Raw genomic sequence first — 23,124 nt, forward strand, 5'->3', positions numbered from 1 at the left:
GAATCCGGCACTGCCTGCATCTGTCAAACGGTAGAGGGCTGGCACTCCTTAAAGGGCAGCCACAGTGGGGAGGTAGTAGCCTGGTTTACAAATGCCAGGCCGTCTGCTCATGCTAATCAGGTGTCTGAAATGCTTTGGAGTTTGCCTTCTGTGTGTGCAGAGTGTCTGACGCAGGCAGGAAGCTGGTGGAGTTGGTTGCTACTTTGTTTAGTTCTGCGGCTGCGCCGGGGACACAAGGGCTCGCAGCGAAGGAGGAGGAAGCAGAGAAAAAACAGAACAGTTTTCGCCAGCTTTAGATCCTGCCTGAGCCCCACCCTGTTTCTCCTGCACACCAATCGCTTCTCAGGCCAAAGGACGGCTCCTCTAGCTCCGGGCCAGCTCCCTGGCACTTGGGCTCAGCTCCCTGCGGCTGCAGGATGGGATTACTGCCGGATGACTTGGTGGTCATCCTCGCAGAGCTGGATCAGAAGGAGCTGAAGCAGTTCAAGATGAAGCTGGTCGTGTTCCCAGTGAAGGAGGGGTGCGACAACATCCCGCCGGGCCGACTGGAGAAAGCCAAAGCCCTGGAATTGTGTGCCATCCTGAAAAGCTACTACGGGAAAGACTATGCCCTGCAGGTGACCATGCAGCTCCTGACAGACATAGGGAGGAGCGACCTGGCGGAGATCCTCGGCCAGACAACAGGGGCTGGTAAGAGTCGGGGCAGGGAGAGATCAGGGAGATCTAGAGGCCCTGAGCGCCTTTGCAAAGGGCTTTGAGATGGGCGGGTGAGCTCTGTACAAGACAGCATGTGCAGAGAGCGATGCACAGAGGGTCCTGCAGGCCCGCCTGTGCCCCCAGACGACTGCCGGGTTCACACCAGAGCGTGGCCTGCAGCAGCCTGTCCGCACGGTGCAAGCCACGCCCTGTCTCCCAGCTGCAGCGCAGGCAGGAAGGGGTTAAGCCCTAGGGTGGCCTTGGGCACTGAAGCTCCTGGAACAGGGGTGGTGCATGTGAAGACACATTTCTTCCCCCCCCCCTTTCTGTGAGTGCCAAGCTGCTCTGCTTGGCCTGAGGAAGGGGGAGAAGCAGAGGGGAAGGAGGTGGGATAAGGACAAGGAAGTGAAAGTGAAAGGGGGAGTGGGATGGGGAACGGGAAGGTGGGGGTCGGAGGGGGCATTCAGTGTGCCAGGGCTCCTGGGTTCTAGTTCCGGCTCTCAGAGGGGAGTGGGGTCTAGTGGTTAGACCGGTGAGGGCTGGAGGGGGCATTCAGTGTGCCAGGGCTCCTGGGTTCTAGTTCCGGCTCTCAGAGGGGAGTGGGGTCTAGTGGTTAGACCGGTGAGGGCTGGAGGGGGCATTCTGTGTGCCAGGGCTCCTGGGTTCTAGTTCCGGCTCTCAGAGGGGAGTGGGGTCTAGCGGCTAGACCAGTGAGGGTTGGAGGGGGCATTCAGTGTGCCAGGGCTCCTGGGTTCTAGTTCCGGCTCTCAGAGGGGAGTGGGGTCTAGTGGTTAGACCGGTGAGGGCTGGAGGGGGCATTCAGTGTGCCAGGGCTCCTGGGTTCTAGCTCCGGCTCTCAGAGGGGAGTGGGGTCTAGTGGTTAGTGGGGAGAGGTGGGGAGCGAGGACTCCTCCATTCCATTGCTGAGTCTAGGACGAGCCTGACTTCGGAATTAGGCCCCGTTGCTGTGAGCTTCCCCGTAACAGTGCCATAGCCATGCCTGCAACCATCCTGACACGGGGGTGTCCTCACCTGTCTGGTGCTCCCTGGCCCCGGGGGACGATTGCTCCAGCCGCTCAGGTCAGTGGGTCTCCCAGCTGCCCTTCGGCCCTAGGGTCTCACGTATGGATCCCGGCATCACTTTCCCGCTGGTGCAGGCAGGGGTGAGCACGCGGCAGCTTCCCTTGCGGTCTCCCCAGGAGAGGTTACAGCCAGCGCCCCCATCAGCTCCGGAAGCTGCAGACGGTCGGATCCGCCTGCCTCGGGGCTTCATTTGGCCGCTCTGTACCTCTTGTCTGCAAAAGGCTTTGGGCTGCGCTAGACCCCACTCCCTCTGAGAGCAGGGGGGGTGCATCTCTTGGGCAGGGAGGTGGGAGGGCTCGGCAGGGGGCACGGTCCCCTAGCAATCAGTGCTGACCCGCATGTCCAGGGAGATGCTAGAGACCAACGTGGGGGACTCAGACACTCCCTGACTGTCTCTCTCCTGCAGGATCCGGAAGTGAAGGGCAGGAGTTCGATCTATCTTGCGGTGGTGCCACAGGAGAACTATGTGAGTCCCTAAGCACCCGAGGGTGCTTTTTGCTTCCCCAGGCAGGCCGAGGGGTGTTCAGAAGGGCTCCCTGCAGAGCGACCTGCCCCTCCTGCAATCTGCCCCCCCACCCAAAGTCACCTCCCAGCTCCTGGGACCAACCTTCCACCCTGCCTGCCATGCAGAGCCTAGCTCTGCCGCCACCAGCCCCTCTAGTGCAGAGATTCTCAACCTCTTCTTAACCAGGGATCCCTAACATTAACTAGACAAAGCCATGGACTCCCAGAGGAAGGGGGCGGGAGGGGGTCAAGTGCCATCCTCCCCAGATTTCTGCCCTCCAGCTGGCCCTGAAATGCCTGTTCTGGTCACTCCCTCTGGAGCACCCAGCTCTGGCCACAGTCAGAAGAGATGGACCTTTGGTTGAATCTAGTTTGGTTGCTCTTATGAAAGAAAAGCTGAAGAAGCAATGAATTCATTTAATCAAAGAAGATGGTGAGCAGGTCGACCTTACTGCTGCCTCAGACTGACAAGATGGCGGATGCTTTTAGGACTTCATCCCAGATAATGGATAAGGGGAATAAGAATAGGACAGAATTAGGGTAGAACTAGATCAGAATAGAGCCACAAGCACCAAGACATTATGTGACAGAGGAAGGAATATGTTTGAAATCATTTATTTCTGACTATTTTTCTTAATTCCGATTTGACTCCAATACCTAATAAACAATCGACAGAAAGGCACTCTATGTTGAATATTCCAACACTTGTTCTCACAGCATGCGTTCACTAAGATCATTCATGTTTCATCAGTACAAAGCCTGACTGCACGGGAGAAGGAACGTTACTCTTGGAGTGAGTTTGAACGAATAGCTTCCTCTGAAGGGGGAAATTGGAGCGAACATTCCACAGCAGAACAAGGAAGAAATGAGAAATGCAAGTTATGCCCAAGAGAAGAGGTAGCTGTCTATTTATTTCCCATTGCTAGGTTCAGTCACATCCATCCATAACTAATCTCTGTCTATCCATCTCCCTGTTACTCTTTCTGTATATTCCCCGTAATCCTTCTGGCCACGCTGCTAATCACCTGCTCTCTAAGGGTACGTCTAGACTACATGGCTCCATCAATGGACGCTCCCCTGCCGACATGAAAGCCCTTTATCGACCTCCCCGGTAAACCTCATCCTACGAGGCATAACGGGGAGGTTGATAAAGAGCTTTCAGGTCAGTGCGGGAGCGTCCAGACTGCCCCGATCTGCCGACAAACAGCTGATCGGCAGAGCGGGGCAGACATTTAAATTTAAATGAAGCTGCGATTATTTAAATTGCGGCTTCATTTCCCTCTGCCGATCAGCCTAATCTACATGGCTTCATTGATGGAGCCATGTAGTTTAGACACAACCTAGGGGTACATCTAGACTAGAGTATAAGCTTTTGTTGACAGAAGTTTTGTCAACAGATACTGTCAACAAAGCTTCTGTCGACAAAGAGCGTTGACATTATGTCGACAGAACTCAGCAGCAGTGTAGATGCAGGTACAGTTTTGTCAACAAAACTGTCTAGACTACAGGGTTTTGTCGACAAAAGTGGACTTTTATCAACAAAACTATACCTGTGCTCACACTTCCATCAAGTTATGTCGAAATAAAGTCGACATAACTCAGCAGTTTTGTCGATGTATGTAAACCTCATTCTACGAGGAATAACGCCTTTTGTCAACAGAGTTCTGTCAACAGAAAGCGTTATTGCATCTACACTGTCCTTTGCGTCCAACACTGTCATGTTGACAAAGCGGCTTGCTGTAGTCTGTGTTGACAAAACTGGCTGTAGTCTGTGTTGACAAAACCCTGTAGTCTAGACACACCCTAAGGGTATGTCTACACATGAAAGCTATTTCGGGATACCAGCAGTAACCCGAAATAGCTACCGCACGTCTTCACAAGCCACCTGTTATTTTGAAATATTTTTCAAAATAATGGGCGCGCTTTTTCGGCATCCTAGTAACTCTCATTCCACAAGGGTTAAGGGATGTCTCGAAATAGCACTTTATTTCCAACTTTGATGCTGTGTAGACGGCACCTAATTTCAAAATGGCCTATTTCAAAATATACTCGAAATAAATACGCAATTTGCATAGCACAAACTGAGTATCTTATTTCGAGTTTAGAGTGCAGTGGAGACATAGCCTAAGGCTGCGTCTAGACTGGCATGATTTTCCAGAAATGCTTTTACCGGAAAAGTTTTCCGTTAAAAGCATTTTCGGAACAGAGCATCCAGATTGGCACGGACGCTTTTCCACAAAAGCACTTTTTGCAGAAAAGCATCTGTGCCAATCTAGACGCGCTTTTCTGCAAAAAAGCCCCGATCGCCATTTTCACGATCGGGGCTTTTTTGTGGAAAACAAATCTGACTTTTGCCTGAACGGGAGCAGAATAGTATTTCCGCAAGAAGCACTGATTTCTTACAGTAGGAAGTCAGTGCTTTTGCAGAAATTCAAGCGGCCAGTGTAGACAGCTGGCAAGTTTTTCCGGAAAAGCGGCTGATTTTCCGGAAAAAATGGCCATTCTAGACACAGCCCAAGGGTATTTCTGAACAGCAATGTTATTTCAGAGAAACTGACGTTATTCTGAAATCACATAGTCTGCATCTAGACACAAGCAGTTATTTTGACTGCTTCCTCCGACTCCTGTAACAAGGGTTGTGTCTAGACTGGCAAGTTTTTCTGCAAAATCATCTGCTTTTGCGGAAAAACTTGCCAGCTGTCTACACTGGCCGTTTGAATTTCCACAAAAGCACTGATGATCTCATGTAAGATTGTCAGTGCTTTTGTGGAAATACTATGCTGCTCCCGTTCGGGCAAAAGTCTTTTTCCGAAAAACTTTTGTGCAAAAGGGCCAGTGTAGACAGCAGAGATTTGTTTTCTGCAAAAAAGCCCCGATCACGAAAATGGCGATTGGGGCTTTTTTGCGGAAGAGTGTGTCTAGATTGGCCACGGATGCTTTTCCACAAAAAGTGCTTTTGCGGAAAAGCGACCTGCCAATCTAGACGTGCTTTTCCAAAAATGCTTTTAACGGAAAACTTTTCCGTTAAAAGCATTTCCGGAAAATCATGCCAGTGTAGATGTAGCCAAGGAGTAAGCGAATTCGGACGTAGAGAGCTCTATTTTGAAATAAGCGCAGTGTAGACACTCCCCATTTCGAAATAAGATATTTTAACGCAAGCTACGCAATTAGCAAAGCTCAAGTTGCAGAACTTATTTCATAGTTGCATAGCTCAGCCCTGCTGTGTAGACGCACCCTAAATGAAGACACACCGAGTACCCAGAGGAATGACTGGCCATGGGGCTGTAAGCCAGATGATCACAGATTCCCCCTGCCAGCCACCCCATCAGGGTGCCAAGCCAGGGAGTCAGCCCTGGTCAAATACTAGGCCCCAGCTGTCCAGTTACTTCCTTCCCCAGCGGGAAATCCCACTGGATCTGCATTAACGCCTGTTCCTGTTCCAGGACCTTCAAGAAAAAATATTCCCAGAGACTGTTTGCAGCCCAGATGGGGAGCAGGAAACGTACAGGTGAGAGCTGGGTTGGGAGTTGGGTGTCACCCGTCTTTAGGAGCCTGTGTCTGGAGGCGCAGGCTGGCTCCTATGGCCCTGTGTGTGCAGCGTCCTGTGGGGAAGACCTGGCTGAGGAAGAGCCGGTACAATTAGCACAATTGTCTGAGTGAAGCTCCACTGAGCCTCACGGCTGCTTCTCCACTGACGAGGACCTGGCTAGTTTACTGGGACAGAAACTTGGAGCTGTGCCGCAACCCGTAACACAGGGCTGCACCCACGCAGACAGCGCCAGGGTGGGGTTCAGAGCCCTCGTTAGTTACAGGAGGGACCAGCGGCGTCTGCTAATGACTTGGGGAGCAGAGTGAGGTCTAAGCAGCTGACAGTGGGGGTTGGTAAGGATCAGGACGCTGGCGTTTAATCCTTGGCTTTGGAAAAGCAGTGGGGTCTAGTGGTCAGAGCAGGAGGAACAGCAATCCTGGGGGACACACGCAGCCCTGACACTGATTATCTATATGGCCTTGGTGACAAGTCATTTCTCTGCACTGTGCCTCAATTTTGCCATCTGTAAAGTGGGGGTAATGTTACTTCCTTACCAGGATTTATGATGATTCTTTTGTTGACATTTGTAAATCCTTTGATGGTGGGAGCTAGATGGGGGAGGGTATTACTAATCGCTCCCCCTGCCTTTTGAGTAGAACATCTAGGCTGAACAGAAGTGAAGCCACCTGTTTTGAATTAGATCAAGAGCTGGGAAAGGTCCATTTGGCACCGTTGAACCCTCCTCTGGCGTCTCCCTATCTCCCCACACCCTGCAGGGTTCACCTCCCCAAGGCAGGCACGTTCTGTTGCTCTGAAACCGACCTGGGGTTCGAGGTGCGGGCCCCCGTGACTGTCCAGTACGGATACGACTCCTGGGATCGGCACCTGGCTGCACGGAGCACTCCGAAATGGATGGTGGCCGGCCCCTTGTTCAGCATCCGGGCGGAGCCGGCCCGGGCCGTGAGAGCCCTGCACCTCCCGCACTTCCTGTGCCTCACGAGCGCTGAGAGCAGTAAGTAGGTTCCAAGCCAGGGCTGGGAGCGTGGAGCTGGGACCCCCAGCCACCAGGACACGTGCTGCAGACGGTGGATATTAGTGTGGTAGCACCCGGAGACCCTGGTCCAGATCAGAGCGCTGGGTGCTAAACAAACACACAGTCCCGGCAGAGACAGTCACTAGATCAGCCCGGCCAGGTAACCCTGGACACACATTGGCTACGTCTACACTGGCATGATTTTCCGAAAATGCTTTTAACGGAAAAGTTTTCCGTTAAAAGCATTTTCGGAAAAATTGTGTCTAGATTGGCAGGATGCTTTTCCGCAAAAGCACTTTTTGTGGAAAAGCGTCTGTGGCCAATCTAGACGCAGTTTTCCGCAAAAAAGCCCCAATCGCCATTTTCGCAATCGGGGCTTTTTTGCGGAAAACAGTACACTGGCCCTTTTGCGCCAAAGTCTTTCAGAAAAAGACTTTTGCCCGAACGGAAGCAGCTTAGTATTTCCGGAAAAGCACTGATGATTTTACAGGAGATCGTCAGTGCTTTTGCGGAAATTCAAGCGGCCAGTGTAGACAGCTGGCAAGTTTTTCCACAAAATCATTTCATTTTGCGGAAAAACTTGCCAGTCTAGACACAGCCATTCTGTTTGTACTTAGGGCAGAGCAACAAAGGCAGGGCTGGCGGCCTGTGCCCCCAGCATGGCTAACAGACCAGTGCGTCTGATGGGGATGCCCTGGCGAACGGCCTGTGTTCACAGTAGTTCTCTGTGTCTCCCGACAGGGGGAGAGGCCGATGCCGCCCGGGTGCAAATCGCCCATTTCGCTGAGGAGGGGATGACGCTGGAGGAGCCCACGGGGCTGAGGCCGTTCCACGCCGTGCTGCAGAACCCCAGCTTCTCCCTGTACGGAGTCCTCCTCGTCGTCTCTAGAGTCCTGCCAATCCCCGTCCACGCCCTGGTGCTGATTTACCTGGCACTCCGGGCTGCAGACACAACCCTCCACCTCTACCTCATCCCCAATGACCACTCGCTGGAGAAGGTACCGGGGAACCTGAGGCCTTTGCCACGAATGCAGGTGGCGCCCCGCCGGGAAAGCTGGGGGCCCAGTGATTGGGATAGGCTGGAAATGAGGAGTGCGGGGGGTAGGCGGGGGCTCCAGGCCGGGGCAGGGGGTGGGGTGTGGGAAGGGGGTGAGGGCTCCGACTGGGGGTGCGGGCTGTGAGGTGGGGCTTGGGGCTCTGTGCTGGGACCGAAGGTTTTGGCAGGGGGAGGGGGGGGATGCTCAACCCCCGTTCTGCCCCAGGATCCAGTCCCACAGTCCATAGCTTCCCCCAAGGCCCTGCCTCCTCCCCTCCCCCCCATTCTGCCCTCTTCCCCAAGCCCACCCCACCCTTGCTCCTCCCCCTCCACCCCCAGCCCACCACAGAACAGCCAATCGGCAGGCGGCACTGGCGGGAGGGAGAGGAGCTGATTGGCAGGACAGCTGGTGGACACTCAGCACCCACCGGTTTTTCCCCACATGGTCCTACCCTTGCTGCTGTTTCCCTGGGCTTCTTCCTGCGTACTCCTCTCAGACCTCCTTCCCCATCCCTCCTCGGGGGTTGGCCCTTCTTCCGGAGCTGGGACCCCCTGGGGCGCATTCTCCCTCTTGCGCTTTTTCCTCCCCTCCTTTCTGCTCCCAGAGGGTGACGTCAGCTGTTCTCCCTGCAGCCCCCCGGCGGTATAAGCAGCCTACACCTGTCCAGTGAGGCTTCTTGGTCCTTAGGCCTGGCTCTCCCTCCAGATGCAACCTTAGCTGGCCCCTCCGGCCCACGTTGACCCCCTCATGTGCCGAGGTACACACCCCACTGCAGGGGCTGAGGTGTGTATCTTCCCACCAATCGACGGCTCTTGAATTTTTTCAGGCAATCAAAGAACATGAAGAGAGGAATTCCTCATTTTTTGTGGACAAATCTCCACAGACCAAACAGCCCCTCTACTTTCACACAGAGTATGCCGTGTCCTGCCTTCCAGAAGCAGAGATCACACCCTGGGTAAGTGACATGACCAAGGCTGGGTCTTCACTAGAAATGCTGCCACTGCACTTCAGTGTAGAAACTTACCACAGTGTCTGGGAGTTACCTCGCCCAGCAGTGAGGTCAGTGGAAGAACTGTTCTGCCAACCTAGCACTGCCTACATCAGGGATTCGTTCAGCTTCACTATGTTGCTTGGGGGTAGATTTTTTTACACCCTTGAGCAGTGTAGCTGGGTCAAGCTAATTTTTTAGTACAGACTTAGAACATAAGAATGGCCGTACTGGGTCAGACCAAAGGTCCATCTAGCCCAGTAGCCTGTCTGCCAACAGTGGCCAGCACCAGGTGCCCCAGAGAGGGTGGACTGAAGACAATGATCGAGCGATTTGTCTCCTGCCATCTCTCTCCAGCCCCTGACAAACAGAGGCCAAGGACACCATTTTATCCCCTGGCTAATAGCTTTTTATGGACCTAACCTCCATGAAATTATCTAGCTTCATAAGACTTGGCCTTATGTCTTCTGAGGTCCATATTTGCCCAGCTAGGAACTGCCTGGTTGGAGGTGTTGATCTAATTAGCCACAAATTGTAGTATTGGCAAATCTCCGCTCATACAGACAGACACACCCTGCACGCCCCACATTGTCACCATCCTGGGAAGAAACACTGAGTGGGAACCTATAGAGTCAGAGCCCATTGGAAAGAGCTAGGACTAAACTAGGCAGGTCTGTGGGGGGAGGGGAGATCATGGTGGGGATGTCCCACACACAAGGGGGAAAGCTGAACTTCTTTGGACAGACACGGACGGAAAAGGGCGCAGCTGCATGGCTGTGAAACAAGTGCCGTGCCCCACCCCAGAGACAGCTGCATGTCAGTGCAGGGTGATTGATTCCTGCTCAGTTTGGGATTGAAGCTCTAACGGCAGGACGTGAGAGATACGAATATAATTCAGTAACCCCTCATGGAGATGGCAAAGCTGCCTGGTGCGTCTGGCCGGCCCACCGATGAGGACTCACACGTGTCCTTTGTTCCTGCCCTGCTGGCTCAGATGAGGTCACCCCTTGTGTCCGCCTCAGATACTGACGTTTTCCTATACGAGCCAAGAGAAGCGACAGCCCTTCATTGAGGTCTACATCGAGGAGATGAAGAGGAGTGTGCAGCTCAGAGTGGGTGACAGAGACTCTGCTGAGCCGTGCTGGGAGGCTACTCTGAGACCAGGTGGGCCACCGTATTCACTCATGGGGGTACGTAAAATCCTCTCCCAGTTCCTGGCCAGGTATTCCATGAGTAGTGAACCGCCCACCCAACTCACTAGACCAGTGACGATCCACAGCTACAATGTCTCCGATGGGGCTTTTATTACCAGCCCACAAAGCACTAGGGATGTGCAGGCAGATCCTGGCTTTAGGAAGGGCTCTGAGGACGTGCGACACCTTTGTAAGATCAGGGGCTCTGCTACTCAGAAGTTTCAGCCCCATAGAGCACTACAGCCCTCCAGCACGCAGGTGAGTTCTGCAGAACACTGACGCACCTGGGCACTGCTATTGGGCCGTGGGCGTCTGGGGCAACTTGCCCTCACCTGACGCCAGATCAGCGTGTGTGCTTTTACACGCCACAGCTGAGTAGTCTGGGGGTGAGGAGGGGCCCAGGCCAGCTGTCTGAAAGAGCAGAGGCAATGCCAGGCTGGACCAGCCCAGGGGATCTGTCAAGTTTGGTATCTGAGCATAGTCATGGGGCGCAGCCAGAAACAGATGCTCCAGAGGGAGGGGCCAAAGAGGTGAAATCTAAGCAGGTCGTTAACTATTGTATTATCCTCATCAATAATCAAAGTCATGTGGCTCCAATAGCCAATAAGACCGGACTTAGTGTAACAGGAGAGACATGAACAGAACAGTGTGCTGATCCATTTTTTTCACCCTTTTTTCCTCTTTCAGGAGATGTTAAACTTACTGGGTCAGGAAAACACCGCATAGGTAAGTTCACTGGAGATATTTAAGAGCAGATTAGGCAGAGACCTGTCAGGGATGACCTAGATGGTGCTTGGTCCTGCCGTGAGGGCAGGGGACTGGACTTGATGACCTCTCGAGGTCCCTTCCCGTTCTAGTGCACTAGGATTCTCCTTCAAGTGAGTGTGCACTGGTACAATCCATCGACTGCATTGTATGCCCAGTGCATGTGAGTCAGAGACTTTCGCCAGCGTCACACTAGATGGCGCACGCACCCTGGCTCCTTCCACTCTTAGCTGAGGCCATATAAGGAAAGTGTATGTTACTCACTGGCCCCATGGGGACATCGTCCGAGCATCCTGCAGCATCTGCTTCAGTTAGCTAGTGTTCCAAAAGTCCTATGGGGCAGGGGAGGGTGGAGCGGGGCAGGAAGAAGTAGGGCAAAGCCTGCAGTGAAGAGAATTGCCCTAGGCCCTGTGCTACCCTCGGGATGGCCCTGGTTATAGAATTTAGTAGCTGGTTGGTGGATTTCTTGTGAAAAAGCCACAGTAGACAAGGGGACCTCCCAATCCAGGAAGAGATGCCAGTTTAAGAACAAACAGAGGGACGGCAGTGGTAGAGAGGAACGCTAGGGAGGGGGGTTCCTTCTGGAAAGAGCAGCAGCCCAGAGCAATGAAGGGGGCATGAGGAGGAGCGGGAGGATGCAGAGGTGCGGAGGAAGGGAAGTGTCACATTTCTGGAATTAACCGCACCACTGACCTCCTCCGTGATCAGCTTCAGGGGGCCTTTCAGGTCGCAGGCCTCCAGCCATCACCTCTCTCTGGGTGAGGACCTGCACCCCTCTCTCTGCAGACCAGATGAGCCCCAGCTCTTCTGTCATTCATTTTCCCTGCCAGCCTCTGCGGTTCTGCTCTCTCCTAGGGGCAGAGCCCAACCAGCTTTTAGAGAACACAAAACATCTATGTTAGGGCAAAAGCATCACAGAGAGAAAAGTGAGGCCTGGCAAATGTTGGCAAAATTGACCCATGTTTATTTTTTTTCTATTTTTATCTAGTTCAGTTTTCACAGTTGTAGGAGATGATGCGGTGAGGGGAGGGGTATCAAACTGGACTTATTTAATGGCAGGAGATGTGGGTAAAGAAATTAAATCTTGATAAGCATGACATCAAAAATCACCAACATCACATGCCAAAATATACAAAGTAAACAGCCTTAAATTCAACTTTGATAAGTTTGTGGCATTTTTCTAATGTTACCAAGCTGGACTTTTTGGCTCTGTCTACACTACAAGGTTTTTGTGCCAAAAGCTGCGAAGGATCCATACCTCAAGCGTGTTCTTGCGCAATTAAATCAGCAGAAGAGAGGGCTTTGGCTGGTAGAGTTATTCCTTTCTCCACCAGGTAGAACTCCTTTTTGCAAAGGAGTTCTTGTGCAAAAAGGCAGGTGTGTATGCTCCGCAGAAACCCCCGTTGGGAAAAGCACAGGTGCTCTGATGGCCATTCTGTGAATTGGCCATCCGTGCTTTCTTGAGCAAGAGAGTCCATGCAGTGTGGACGCTCCATGGTGCAAGAGTGCATCGCTTTTGCAGTGCGCTTAGAGGTGGGGATGCGCAAACTTTTGCGCAAAAGGCTTCTTCTGCAAAAACCATGCAGCGTAGATGAAGCCTTGGATGATTAGTGGGAGGCCATATTTCTTGGTCACTTTGTGCATATGCAGTAAAATCAATGCTTATTGACGTTGACTAATTAAATAAAATTGAATCCTTCCAAGCCTAATAATAGACCACAAAACAAGAAACAGACTCCACCCACGCTAGCTGGTCAGGTTTCACCCGACTTCTACACAGAGACCCCGGCAATTTCTTCTCCTTCCAGCCCATCCAGCAGGGTTTTGCCTTTCTTGGTCAGCATCTCATGTCAGTTTCTGGATCAAAATCTGGGCCTTCCCAGTCACTTGTGGTGGACCCTTTGTACCAAATTTTAGAACATAAGAAAGGCCGTACTGGGTCAGATCAAAGGTCCATCTAGCCCAGTATCCTGTCTGCTGACAGTGGCCAGCACCAGGTGCCCCAGAGAGGGTGGACTGAAGACAGTGATCAAGCAATTTGTCTCCTGCCATCCCTCTCCAGCCTCTGACAAACAGGGACACCATTTCTATCCCCTGGCTAATAGCCTTTTCTGGACCTAACCTCCATGAAATTATCTAGCTCTTTTTTGAACTCTGTTATAGTCCTAGCCTTCACAACCTCCTCAGGCAAGGAGTTCCACAGGACTCCTTGTGGTTATTGTGTGGTTTCTTGAAGCCAGTCTGTCCCAGTCCATGAAATTCCCCCAGGTGGCGGGACTTCTCTGGAGATGTACTTGTCCCACCCTTTGAGAGAGATCGTCGCCACTGAATCGATTTATTTTGCAAAGCTCAGTCACCCTTGAGGTAGAAGCGAGTTCCGAGTTCATGCGGAAGCCTATAAGACTTACATGACTGACTAATTCTGGTGTCTGCAGCATTTGGTGCAGTTCAGTATCATCGTCCTAAAGTGTCCATCTTTCCAAGGCCTCACATCTGCCATGGGAGGTACCCGGGGGAAGGGGCAGCAGAGGTGTGAGGTGAGAAGGGGGTCAGAGGGAAAGGGAGGGCCGGGAGATGGAATCAGTGGCAGAGGAGGGAGATGCAAGAGGGAAGGGAGAGAGTCGGGGAAAGAAGGCAAACGGGGCATGGTACCCGGGTGGGGAGTGAGGGACTGGACTTTGCTGGCCCATGTTCTAGGAGGCGGCCGGAGGAAGACAAAGAGAGACCATCTCCTGGGCGCCCTGAAAGACCTGCAAGAGGCTGAGCTGAAGGAGTTCAAGAGCAAGCTGACGGACATGGAGCTGGAGGGACACCACACACACATAGCTCGAGGGGACCTGGAGAAGGCAGGGCCTGTGGAGATCATGGAGCTGTTGATTTGTCACTACACGGAGCGCGATGCAGTGGAGGTCACCAGGAAGGTGCTGGATGCCATCAACCAGAGAGACCTGGCAGAGAAGCTCCACAGAAGATCGCGGGCGGCTGGGAACGAGCCCGTGGGAGAAGATCAGCCTCCGCTCTCCAGGGGATTCCCCTGCCTCTCCGCCTCTGCTTTCCCGTCACATTCACAGAGCTGAGCACCAGCCTAGCCAGGAAGTCCGGGATTCCAAGGCCAGAAGGGACCACTGTGGTCACCCAGGCCAGAGACCCAGTGGCTCCTGGGTGGACATCAGTAGGACAGTCAGTCGTCCATGGGTCAAGCTCGGCTGTTTCTGCAACAGCTCTGCTCTAGGCATTCCTGGGCTCCCTGCCCAGAGAGAAGTGATGGCTGGAGGCCTGGGACCTCCAAGACATCTCTAGAGCAGACCATGCTGGCTGCTGGAGGTGTAGTTACCATGTAATCTCTCTTTTTGTATTTAAGCAGCAATAATTACACCACTGAAATTGAAAAAGTTTCTTCAGTATAAGCTTGTTGTGGGCCAAATAACACCCCCATTTCTCTGGTAAGCCTGGACATTTCACCAACCCACAATGATCCAGTTTCTAATCCTCTCTCTGCTGTGACCCACTCCCTTGTAACTCCAAATGTTCTTGTGATCCATGTAAGAGATCAATCCTTTTAAAATCTGGCTCAGCCTTGGGTCTCAATTGCATCACGTGGCAGGGAGTTCCGCAAGTTACTGTCACACGAAAGAGAACAGAACATTCACTCCCTCTGAGAGATTATGAGACGAGATTAGAATATGTGACCACTTCAGTGCCAATGACGAGACGTTCCACGATTTCACTTTGATTGAATGACAGTCAGTAAGAAACTTGGGGGGGCAATTAATGGGAAGACCAAAGTCAGAAAGTGCCAGGACCAGTTAGAAACAGATGGAGATGGTCCCTGCCTCAGAGAGCTTATAATGTAACAGGACGAGGCTGAACCCAGCAGTAAAGTAGGTCTCATACGTTCCTAGAGAAGGTTGCAAGGTGGAGACGTCTGAGCTATTAGGCAGAGAGACAACACAGATAAGAGACAGTATTCGTAAGTCGTGCCATGGACCCTGCTAAACTGTCATCGCTAGGCAGTTTCCCACGGGGGGAGCAGGGTACAAGGGGGTGTAAAGGAGGGACAGGAAAGGGAACCGGGGGGTTAGTGGCGGGGGCATTGCATAGGGGGAGAGCACTCGAGGTATAAGGAGCAGCATGGCAGACGGCGTGAGCGCGCTTGCGGGCATAGCGGGCCGTGCAGATGGACAGTGAGGAATGAAGGGTCACAGGGGGGTGAAATGAGCCATTTATTTACCCCCTCCCCTGCCTCCAAGTGCATTTGAGGCCTCCTCAGGCCTGCTTTTAACAGCACAGACCATTTCCGTACTTTGCAAGCCCTGTTACGAGGGCACCGCCCGTCTCCCCGTTCCTGTCAGTGGATTCCTCCCGAGGGAGCAGGCGGGAAGGCGAGTTTGGCCCTACACACGCCTGCTGCCCTCCACGCAAACAGCCATCTCCTGCACCCCACTCCAGGCTGCCAGAAGTAAAATGTAACCTCCCCCTCATCAGTGTTGCCTAAGCCCTGCGCCAACTGTGTCCGGTATTTTTGTTGAAACCATCTGGCAACCCTAGAAGAAATCTCAGGGGCAGACCCCAATGTGGGCCCCCGATGTGTCCTCCCCACCCAGTGCACACTAGCTGGATTCTGGATCTACTGCTGGACCAGAGAGTCCTGAGCACCATCCTTCAGTGAGCAGAGTATCCTGCAAAAGACCCCAATCTATTTATCTCGACAAAGAGAAGGTTAAAGGGCGACTTGATCACAGTCGGTAAGTAACTAGACAGGGGCAAGTGGGCTCTTCAAGTTAGTGGACAAAGATCTAACATGTTCCAATGTCTGGAATTTGAAACTAGACAAATTCAGAGTGGAAATAAAGTGTACGTCTTTGAACAGGGATGGTAATTAGCTGTTGAAACAATTTGCCAAGGGTCATGGTGGATTCTCCATCGCTGATGATTTTAAAATCAGGAATAGCTATTTCTCTAAAAGATCTGCTCTCGTTCAAACAGGAATTAATTCATTTTAGGGAGGCAGCATGGCTTGGGTTATACATGAGTTCAGACGGGATAATCACAATGTTTCCTTCTGGCCTTGGTCTCTCTGAAACACTAGATACAGCAAAGAAGGTTCAAGAAGAGATTACAATGCAGAGGGGTAGCTGGCTCTGCCTTGGGAGGGGGTAGCATTAAGAACTGGGTCAAGAGAATGGTCCTGCAGCATCGTAGAGAGAAACAAAAAATGCAGATGGTATCATGAGCTTTGGTGGGCACAACCCACTTCTTCACTGAGAGAGACTTTTAAGGGATGTGACAAACAGTCTGGACTATTTTTACCCATCAAAAGATGTAGCTTCTTAAACATAGAGGCTACGTCTACACTGGCCCCTTTTCCGAAAGGGGCATGTTAATTTCACAGGTCGTAATAGGGAAATCCGCGGGGGATTTAAATATCCCCCGCGGCATTTATTCAAAGTAGGAATAAGATCCTCCGGAAAAGGGCTTTTTTTCCGGAGGATCGGGGCCAATTTAGACGCTCTTTTCCGGCTTTTCTAAAAGCCGGAAAAAAGCGGCGGACATTTTTATTTAAATGCCGCGGGGGATATTTAAATCCCCCGCGGATTTCCCTGTTACGACCTGTGAAATTAACATGCCCCTTTTGGAAAAGGGGCCAGTGTAGACGTAGCCAGAATGTCAAGTTCAGCTGTGGCAGTGTCCGATGGCAGAAAGTTTTTTGTCTTTACATTTAGAACAGTAGGTTCTATGTGTAAGTGTCAGTTTTTAAATTTCTCTCTCCATTTCCTTGTATCTGCTTCTTTTCTCTGTGCTCTCTTGTTCTCTGATCTCTCTCTCCCCTTCTTGCTGTCTTCCCTCCTTCTCGTTATCTTTTTCTCACACCAGATGGGTGGAGTCTACACTGGCACTTTTGTCTATAACTTTTGTCAAAAGTGGGGACAACCTGACGGACAAAAGTTTCACCCACAGAAGTGCCAGTGCTTGGGAGATGCTTTCCCGCTGACAAGCTATTGTTGCTCATTGGGAGTGATTTAATTATGCTGGCAGGAGAGCTCTCTCCTGCAGGCACAGAGTGGTTACCAAAGATCTTACAACGCAGAGCTGCCGTACGGTGTAAGATCCGCAGTGAGGACATAGCCAGAGGCTTGGTCTACTCAAAGATTTTATGGGCTTATAGCTGTTTCAGTTAGGAAGCTGATTTTTTTTTAACCAAAACAGCTATCCTGGTACAACATGTAGTGTGGATGTGATAGCTTTTCCCCTCCCATACAGAAATAAACTCTACCACTACGATTGCCTTTCTACTGGTAAAATCTGTCCAGCACCAGTGGAGTTTAATACACAGTGGAGTTAGAAAGGTACATAGGTCTAGAGAACATGAGCTATGAAAGAAGACTGAAAGAATTGGGCTTGTTTAGCTTGGAAAAGAGAAGATTGAGTGGGGACATCATAGTGGTTTTCAAGGTATCTAAAAGGGTGTCACAAGGAGAAGGGAGAAAAATTGTTCTTCCTGGACTCTGAGGATAGGACAAGAAGCACTGGGCTTAAACTACAGCAAGGGAGGTTTAGGTTGGACATTAGCAAAAAGTTCCTAATTGTCAGGGTAGTTAAACACTGGAATAAATTGCCCAGGGAGGTTCTGGCATCCCCATCTCTGGAGATATTTAAGAGTAGGTTAGATAAATGTCTATCAGGGATGGTCTACAGTAATGGTTCCTGCCATGAGGGCAGGGGACTGGACTCGATGACCTCTCGAGGTCCCTTTCAGTCCTAGTATTCTATAACTTTTGTGTGTGAACAAGTCATAGTGTATTCCCCGCATGGGTGCAGTCCTGGTAGCTGGAGGGAAAACTCCTTCACATCACCATCCCCTGCCAACGTGCTTCGACCTGCCCCAGACACCTGACACTCCTGTGTATCCTGCAGACTGGGCGCATGCAGCGTGCGCTTCTCACACTCACACACACCACTCACACACACAAATACACAGTCGAATATTCCCTCTCTTCCTTTCCATCCATGTGCCAATTTTTTTCCATCCACATGTGCAATACATTTTTACATGCACCGAGGTCTGGGCCAAGGTACGCTACTAATAGAAACCAAACCCCTAGCACTGTGCAAATCAACTGGGCAGCACTAGAATTTCTCCTGAGCAGCCGCAGAAGCGCCCAGCTGACAGGGAACACTGACGGTGCCCCGAAAGTCCATCTCTGCAGCCCGCTCCGCCCTGTGTGCCACTGCTGAACCGACGGCCAACTTCACAGAACGCAAAGCAGGAAGAATAAATCAACTCACAGGAGAGGGAGAGGAGACTAGGGATAGACCAAAGGGGGAAAAATAGCCACAAACCCTACGTTATCCCGTGTCCACAGGGAAATCAGTGTGGGTTGTGGAAAGGCTGAAAGGAGCTGGGATAGCTCCCCGGGGGGGTGCGTCTACACAGCAGCTTAAACTCGAAACGTCCGTATCTTACTTCGAAACTATTTCAAAGTCGCTTATTTTGAAATCTGGCCCATTTCGGCGCCAAAGTTCAAAATAAGGTGCTATTGCCAGCCATCCCTTATCCCTCGTGCAAGGAGGTTCACCAGGATGGTGAAAAATATTTGGAAATAGCTGGCGGGATCCCGAAATAGCCCTGCAGTGCAGAACTCGTCAGACAGAGAGAGGGGAAGGGAGCCAGGCAGGTTGGGCCCCACCCCGCTGCCTCTGGGGCTGGAGAGGCTGTCTCGGGCCAGGCCCATGGTGCAAGCTCTGCAGAGCGAGGCAGGAAGCCGGGAGCATGGCCGGATTCCTAGGAAATCATTGACTGGACGGGGGCCGGCTTCCCACGGGGCTGGGGAGGAGCTACCGCGGCGGAGGGAGGACGGAAGAGGAGGGCGCAGCCCCGAGGAGCCGACAGGACCATGAGCGCCCGGCGCCGGCTGGAGCAGGTGCTGGAGGAGCTGGAGGAGCTGGACTTCAAGAAGTTCAAGATGAAGTTGAACGTGGCTCAGCCGCCCGCCGGCTGCAGCAACATCCCGCGGGGCCGGCTGGAGCGGGCCGATTGCTTCGATGTGACCAGCCTGCTGATCAGCTACTACCTGGAGCCGGGGGCCATCCAGATGGCCAGGCAGGTGTTGGAGGAGATCAACCAGCGGCACCTGGCTGCGCGGCTGGAGGGGGTGTAAGAGGTGAGGGGAGACCGGCCGGGCCCCTGCCACCAGCCGCCACGTTTCTCCTAAAGGGCTTGGCCGCTTCCTTTCACTTTCGGTTTCTCTGAAAAGCACCAAGGGGTCTTTTCCCTGTCGGGGTGCGGATCCTACCCCAGATTCGGATCAGGAGCTTCCAGTGGCCTCTGCCACTTCCAGCCCCTGACCCGGGACGGGCTGGCTACAGGGATGCGAAACGGGAGACAGGCTTTGCCCTTTGCAGGGATGCTAATTCCAGCCCTGCTCCAGGGCAGGGAAGTAGAGTTGGCTGTGGGTGTTGGGGAACAGGAGACGGGGAATGTTTGCCCGCAAAGCGGCCCCACTTCCCAGCCAACCCTTGGGCTGTGTCCAGACTCAGGGGTTTTTTCGGGAAGCCTTTTCCCGAAAAAACTTCCCCTGCGTCCAGACTCAAGCCGCGTTCTTTCGAAATGATTGCGAAAGAACGCGGCTTTTCTTTCGACGGCGGTAAGCCTCGTTTCACGAGGAAGAACGCCTTCCTTCGAAAGCTCCTCTTTCGAAAGAAGGCGTTCTTCAATGTAAATAGGGCTTCCTCGAAAGAGAGCATCCAGACTCGCTGGGTGCTCGCTTTCGAAAAAGCGGCTTGCTCTTTCGAAAGATCCGCCTGCAGTCTAGACGCGATCTTTCGAAAGAGGCTCTTTCGAAAGATGCTTTCGAAAGAGCCTCTTTCGAAAGAAGCCTGCAGTCTAGACATAGCCCTGGTGAGTTCTGAAAGTGAAGTTTCGAAAAGTGTGAGAAAATCCTTAGGTTGGCCTAGTTCAAATGTCCCATGCAAGGGGAGTCAGTAGATGGATTACTGGCCAAATCTGGACCACCTGCTCCTTTTGAATGTACCTCAAACGTTATTTTATCTTATTTTCTCTGGACCTTGACTATACCTGGCATTAAAGAAAAGGGAGCCCTGTCTCCCAACCTGCCCCCTTCTCTTATCCACTCTAGAAGGCCATGGTCCTGTAGGGTACATCTGGACTGCGTTGCTATTTCTGATTACCGGACGTGTCCCGAAATAGCAATGCCGCGTCTTTAAAAGCGCCCACTGTTTCCTGAAATAACGGGCACACTATTCCGGCGTCCTTGTAACGTTAAGGGATTTGTCAGAATAGTGCCTTATTTTGAAATTTGTGTAGGCAGCGCAAAATTTCAAAATGAGCTTTTTCGATTTAGACTCTAAATAAGCTTCGCAATTTGCATAGCACAAATTGCATAGCTTATTCCGACAGTAGGGGCTGTCTAGATGCACCCTTTAACGTTAAAGGCTGAATGGTTTTTCAGGTGTTTGTCATCAAGATCTTGATCATTTGTTGCCAGAAAAAAAAATCCAGTTACACTTTTTTGCAAGCCCAGGCTCCTAGTTAGATTTCAGCTCAGGGTTTTTCATTCTTGCTCCTTAAACTCTTCCTGCATTTCCCCCTAAATATAGACTTCTCCTTCACTGCTTTCCTGTAGCACTGCCCTGTGGCTGTTAAACAGTCAAACAGTCCCATACCAGGTTGTATTTAATCATTGCATGAGCAATCCCCGTGTAATGTTGTTGTGTATCTGGTATACAGCTAGGCTACATCTAGACAGGCATGATTTTCCGCAAATGCTTTTAACTGAAAAGTTTTTCTGTTAAAAGCATTTGCGGAAAAGAGCGACTAGATTGGCACGGACGCTTTTCCGCGACCGGGGCTTTTTTGTGCAAAACAATACCACGTTGTGTACACTGGCCCTCTTCCGCAAAAGCATTTGCACAAGAGGGCTTTTGCCCAAATGAGAGCAGCATAGTATTTCCGCAAGAACACTGACAATCTTACATGAGATCGTCAGTGTTCTTGCAGAAATTCAAGCGGCCAATGTAGACAGCTGGCAAGTTTTTCCACAAAAGCGGATGATTTTGCGGAAAAACTTGCCAGTCTAGACGCAGCCCTACTATGTCCCACCCCAGAGGTGGCTGCACTTCAGAAGAGATGCCTAATTTGTTGCTTCTAAAATGCTCGTACTTCAGGGTTTCAGATGATCTCCTGCAAGGGTCAGGAAGGGACTCTTCTCCCCCACCCCAGTGTACTCTGGGTTAATCCTTTGAAGCCGCGGGGATGGTCATGGCTGGAGATGGAAAACTAAGTGGGAAAGGCCCAGGCTCTGAGCTGACATCAAGCATTTTCTCTCTCTCTCAAGTGGTTGACTGGCTGGTTCTTGCTTACATGCTCATGGCTAGCTGATCACCACATCTAGAATAGGGAAGGAATTTTTCTCCTGGTTAGACTGTTCGGGATATATCTGATTATCCGGGTATATCTCACTTAATCATTTCACTGTCCTTGTGGCAGCCTCGGTCACTGGAACACCTCAGTCCCTATGAAACATAACAGTCTAGTCTCCTGAGGAGTCATGGAATCAGAACTGGAAGGGACATTGCGAGGTCATCAAGTACAGTGTCCTGCACACATGGCAGGACCACACACCATCCCTGACAGGTGTCTGTCTCATCTGCTCTTAAATATCTCCAATGATGGAGATTCCACAACCCCCCTGGGCAATTTATCCCAGTGCTTAACCACCCTGACAGGAAGTTTTTTCTAATGTCCAACCTACACCTCCCTTGCTGCAATGTAAGCCCATTGCTTCTTGTCCTATCCTCAGAGATTAGAGAGAATAATTTTCCTCCCTCCTTGTAACAGTCTTTTAGGTACTTGAAAGCTGTAATCATGTCCCCTCTCAGTCTTCTCTTTTACAGACTAGACTAGACAAACCCAATTGCAATGCTTTGGTTTAATTATGTTTGCTGGGTTTAGAGTGCAGGGCATGGTGGTGGTGGTGACCTATGATGTACACCCCATGGTCCTTTCTGCCCTTAAACTCTATGACTTTGTGAGTCTAAAGTGCTTTGTGATTTGCACAATGAAAAATGCTTTGCTAATCACTTCCTATCAAATTCTCCCTGCAGGGGAATCTAATGAAGAAAACACCCCATACAAAAAAATGCACTTACTCCTCTAAAGAGCTCCAGATCCTGCCACACAGTGATGGAAAAACAATTCACAATCCTGCCACTCTGCAGCTCTATCTTTTATGTCCTCTGCCCAAGACTGAATCTGAACACCCTCGGTGAGACAAAATACAATTGCCACTCACCTGGGTCTCGCTGCACAGGCCTCTCCCCAACAATGAAGTACACAGAAGCATCTGCCATTCCTGCCTCAGCATCTTACAGCTTTTTTCCTTTCCGTATTCACGATGACTACCGATTTCCACCATTCCTATTTTTGATTAAATAAAGAGTTATTTTTACAGTCGTTCCTTACCACTTTTTTTTTTTTGGGGTTGTTTTTTGTTTTGGTCCGTTTAGAGCTGGGAAAAGTCGTACTCTGGAGAGTGACTCTTGTGTGCAATAGAGATGTTAAAATGTATTTAATGAAGTCTTTGTGTCACTGCAGAAAAATTACATGTGGGGGGCAGGCAGCTTCCTGGGGACCAGTGTGCATGGGGAGCCAGCTTTTAAGCCAGCTCCCTGTGCGTACTGGGAGCCTGTGTGTAACTGTGAAGATTAACCGATGACTCCAGGCTCATTGGTTAACTGTGTACACGGTTACACTTTCACATCCCTAGTGTGTATGCCCACAGAGGGTACAGTCTGGCAGCAGCAGGGAAATTTTCTATTCCACCATGCCAAATGCCCTCCTGTACTCATTTCATAGCAAACAGTTTTCCAAGGGGAACAGCTTTTAGTTCCAACTGCTGGGTGGGGAGATTTGAAAAACTGGAACATGCGCCTTGAGGTAAACGGCCTGTTGTCTCATTCCCTGCTCCAGCCAGTTAACCAGTCTCCCAACATGGAGTTACGTTAGGCTGATGCTGTACTGTGAAAGGGTCAAATTCCACTTGCTGCTTCCCCTACCAGCCCTTCCACATTCACCCATTGTGATGAGATCTGAACAAGTGTGTGCATTTTTGTCCCATGCCAATGGTGTATTTTACATTTCTTCCCCTCACCCCATATGGAGAGTTTCTCGTGGTGTTTCGTTCGCTGGGGGATTACTACGTCAAGCAAACAAAAGTTGCATTTTGTTTTGCAAAATGATTTATGCTCAGGGTGTTAGCGTCACAGTCAAGAGATGG

The 23,124-nt window shown here is 51.2% G+C and overlaps 1 protein-coding gene across 4 annotated transcripts; it reads left to right on the forward strand.

Moving 5' to 3' along the window:
- Positions 1-90: 90 nt before the first annotated feature.
- LOC102460748 (caspase recruitment domain-containing protein 8-like) lies at positions 91-22,329 on the forward strand. 4 transcript variants are annotated; one of them, XM_075928984.2, is made up of 11 exons: positions 98-690; positions 2,186-2,245; positions 3,035-3,180; positions 5,727-5,791; positions 6,589-6,824; positions 7,587-7,843; positions 8,709-8,837; positions 9,893-10,034; positions 10,751-10,789; positions 13,526-15,573; positions 21,953-22,329. In XM_075928984.2, the coding sequence occupies exons 1-10, from the start codon at positions 417-419 to the stop codon at positions 13,903-13,905; spliced, it is 1,728 nt and encodes a 575-aa protein (XP_075785099.2). In that variant the 5' UTR covers positions 98-416; the 3' UTR covers positions 13,906-15,573; positions 21,953-22,329. The 4 variants fall into 4 exon arrangements, with proteins under 4 accessions (XP_075785101.2, XP_075785100.2, XP_014428024.3 ...); XM_075928986.2 differs by lacking the exon at positions 13,526-15,573 and having other exon boundaries at positions 91-690; positions 9,893-10,060; positions 21,953-22,325; XM_075928985.2 differs by lacking the exon at positions 21,953-22,329 and having other exon boundaries at positions 91-690; positions 9,893-10,060; positions 13,526-13,663.
- Positions 22,330-23,124: the final 795 nt, after the last annotated feature.

This window comes from Pelodiscus sinensis, chromosome 5 (assembly GCF_052426305.1).
Source record: "Pelodiscus sinensis isolate ZL-2025 chromosome 5, ASM5242630v1, whole genome shotgun sequence".
Classification (NCBI taxonomy): domain Eukaryota; kingdom Metazoa; phylum Chordata; order Testudines; family Trionychidae; genus Pelodiscus; species Pelodiscus sinensis.